At 41.0% G+C, this 2,458-nt stretch overlaps 1 protein-coding gene across 1 annotated transcript in view; it reads left to right on the top strand.

The window, feature by feature from the left end:
* Positions 1-2,458, top strand: part of LRRTK (leucine-rich repeat receptor tyrosine kinase) — a gene marked incomplete at its 3' end in the record, with an annotated part of 149,291 nt that overhangs the window by 74,595 nt on the left and 72,238 nt on the right. Inside the window, 1 exon segment of the mRNA NM_001245993.1 lies at positions 292-362. Within this exon segment, the coding sequence (NP_001232922.1) occupies positions 292-362 (71 nt within the window).

Raw genomic sequence — 2,458 nt, 5'->3', positions numbered from 1 at the left:
CTCTCTCTCTCTCTCTCTCTCTCTCTCTCTCTCTCTCTCTCTCTCTCTCTCAGCACTGGTTGCCCCTGACAGGAATGATTGAAGCCCGCCTCATAAATAAATGATCTTTTTTTTAAAAAACGTGTCAATTGGTGCGAAAAAAAACCCCAAGTACATTGAAAGAAAAAGAAAGAATAAAACAAAACATTGCTTACGCACATGTGAACCTGAACATTTTATCGCTGTCTGATTTCTAAAAATGTTTCCGATTGCAATCAGGTGTTGATCTGTTATTTCATTTCTCTCGGCAGACATCTGGATAATAACACCATCTCCAAGATCGGTCGCCACGTCTTTGATTCCCTTCCGGACTTGATGACTTTGTAAGCCCCCTGTCTTTGTGTATGCGTGTCTGTGAAGTTCTTTCTGTTGTAAAAAAAAAAAAAAAAAAAAAAGGTTTACGTATTCGTGAGAGTATCTTTTTGTTTTTTAAATGCGTCTAATATGTGTACTTGTTTTATTTCCACTTGTATTTGTTTTTTTATGTTTGTCAGTGTGTGGGCGTCTTGTTTGTTGGAGGAGGTTGTTTTTTGTTTTTTTTTGGTTTTTGGTTTGTTTTGGTCTTGGACTTGTTGTTTTGTTTCTTCGTTTTTGGGGGTGCCCTCCAACCATCCACTCTAACACCAATAAAGGAAAGACTAGAAGTGGTTGTCCACTTCACACACTTAAGTCCATTTTATTAAATACCAAGCAAGTACTTGATCAAGGATGTCGGTAGTCTGGTGGTCAGGCTGCCGGACTCGTAATCGTGAAACTGAGGGGTTCGGGGGTTCGAGCCTCAGCTCGGTCCGACGTTGTGTCCTCGGGAAAGGCACATTACACGAATTTCTCATTTAGGTCGATCCTTTCAGAGACAGGCGTTAAACTCGGGGGTCCTGTCTCCTAAATAACCTAATAGTGTTGATAGGGGCGTTAAACCTATACCATTTCACATTTTTCTTGAGCAAGAGCCCGACAAAGCTTCCAAGACCGTGAGAAAACTGTTAAAGAGAGTCTCGTGTAACAGAAATGTAAGCCTCAAGAACAGGATGACAGTAAACAACCAGGTGTTCAGGGAACACTGCTTTACGCAACTGAGATCTGGACAGCGCATCACAAAGGGAACGTGAACAATTTCATTAGCTTTCTTTTTAAATGCCTTTGAAAGATCTTTGGAAAAGCGTGATATTTTCCGCCGACTTTTTTCTATAAAGAACTAGAGAATACAACATCGTCGTCATCCGTGTCAGATCTGTGAAAGACATCGGCGACCATGGTTCTCCATTCTTTCCTTTGCACGAATGCTCTTTAGAAAAAAGCATTATCCTGATCGTTCCCAGTCACCTGTATGTTTAGGCCCGCCAAGTAAGTTACTCTGAGTATATCCCTGCCTCGTTTGCCTTCAGTTTTGCCAGTGAGAGCTAGTTGTCAAGGTTTTAATGTCTATTCAGGTGTCCCAGAAACTGTATTTGTCTTTCCTTGAATGCAAAGAGGAAGAAAACCCATCTGTATGAAGATGCAAAGTCGTCTGCAAGAGGGACAAGACCCAAAAAAGATAAACCTTAAATCCTAGGAGCGTGGGTGGTTTGGCGGGTGCTCTGGTTTTGTAAGCTCCTTCTTTCCTATCAAACGTCTATCGTCATTATCTCTCCTCCTTTTTGGGGGGCATGTTATTACTCTCTTGTAACACCTCTATTCTTCGGCTCTTATATGACCTTATTGTGTTGCAAGTGCTATAAAACTCTTACTAAAACTAAAAATCCTAGGAGTATTTGACGAAAGATCGCTTCCAACGATTGGTGGACGTCAAAACGACCCTCAAACCGAAGAAAGGGGATGTAGCAGCAAAATGTGTCGAAATACCCGAAAAAACACGATATGTCACTTTAGAGTATAGAACATCAACCATTCCCTTACTTGTACTCACGGCATTCGGAATTTTCTACCACGCAGGGGCTTAATTAGACACTGACGTGAGTCAAAAGTTAACTGTAGTATTTCAAGTAGAAATTCTAGCCAGCTTAAAAAGGAGTTTCTCAAAATATGGTTCTCTGAGAAGATTTAAACTGAGAATTGTGACCCCACCTAACGAAAAAATATAATAACAACCCTGTTTTAGCCGTTTTAACGAAAATTCAGGATTTCCGAACATTTCCTGTTGACTAATCCGAGCTCACATAACATTGTCATTCCATTGCCGTTTTTTTTCTTTTGGGGGGGGGGTAGGTTGTTGCTTTTTAAAAATATGTCACAATGAAAGCAAACACCCGTCTTTTTTCGCTCAATAAGATCGTTACTGATCGTGATCTGTCTGTTAGGCCGCATTACAGCGTCAATAATTAGCCACGCGCGGGGACAGGATTTGCCTTTCATTCTGAGGTGAACGAACCCAAAGATGGCGTTGACATTGTGGAAGGTATTCACAGGCTGTTCTTTTTTT

Source organism: Aplysia californica, unplaced genomic scaffold (genome assembly GCF_000002075.1).
Source record: "Aplysia californica isolate F4 #8 unplaced genomic scaffold, AplCal3.0 scaffold00067, whole genome shotgun sequence".
Lineage (NCBI taxonomy): Eukaryota > Metazoa > Mollusca > Gastropoda > Aplysiida > Aplysiidae > Aplysia > Aplysia californica.
The sequence above is the reverse complement of the archived record's forward strand: the minus strand, read 5'-3'. Positions and strand labels throughout refer to the sequence as shown.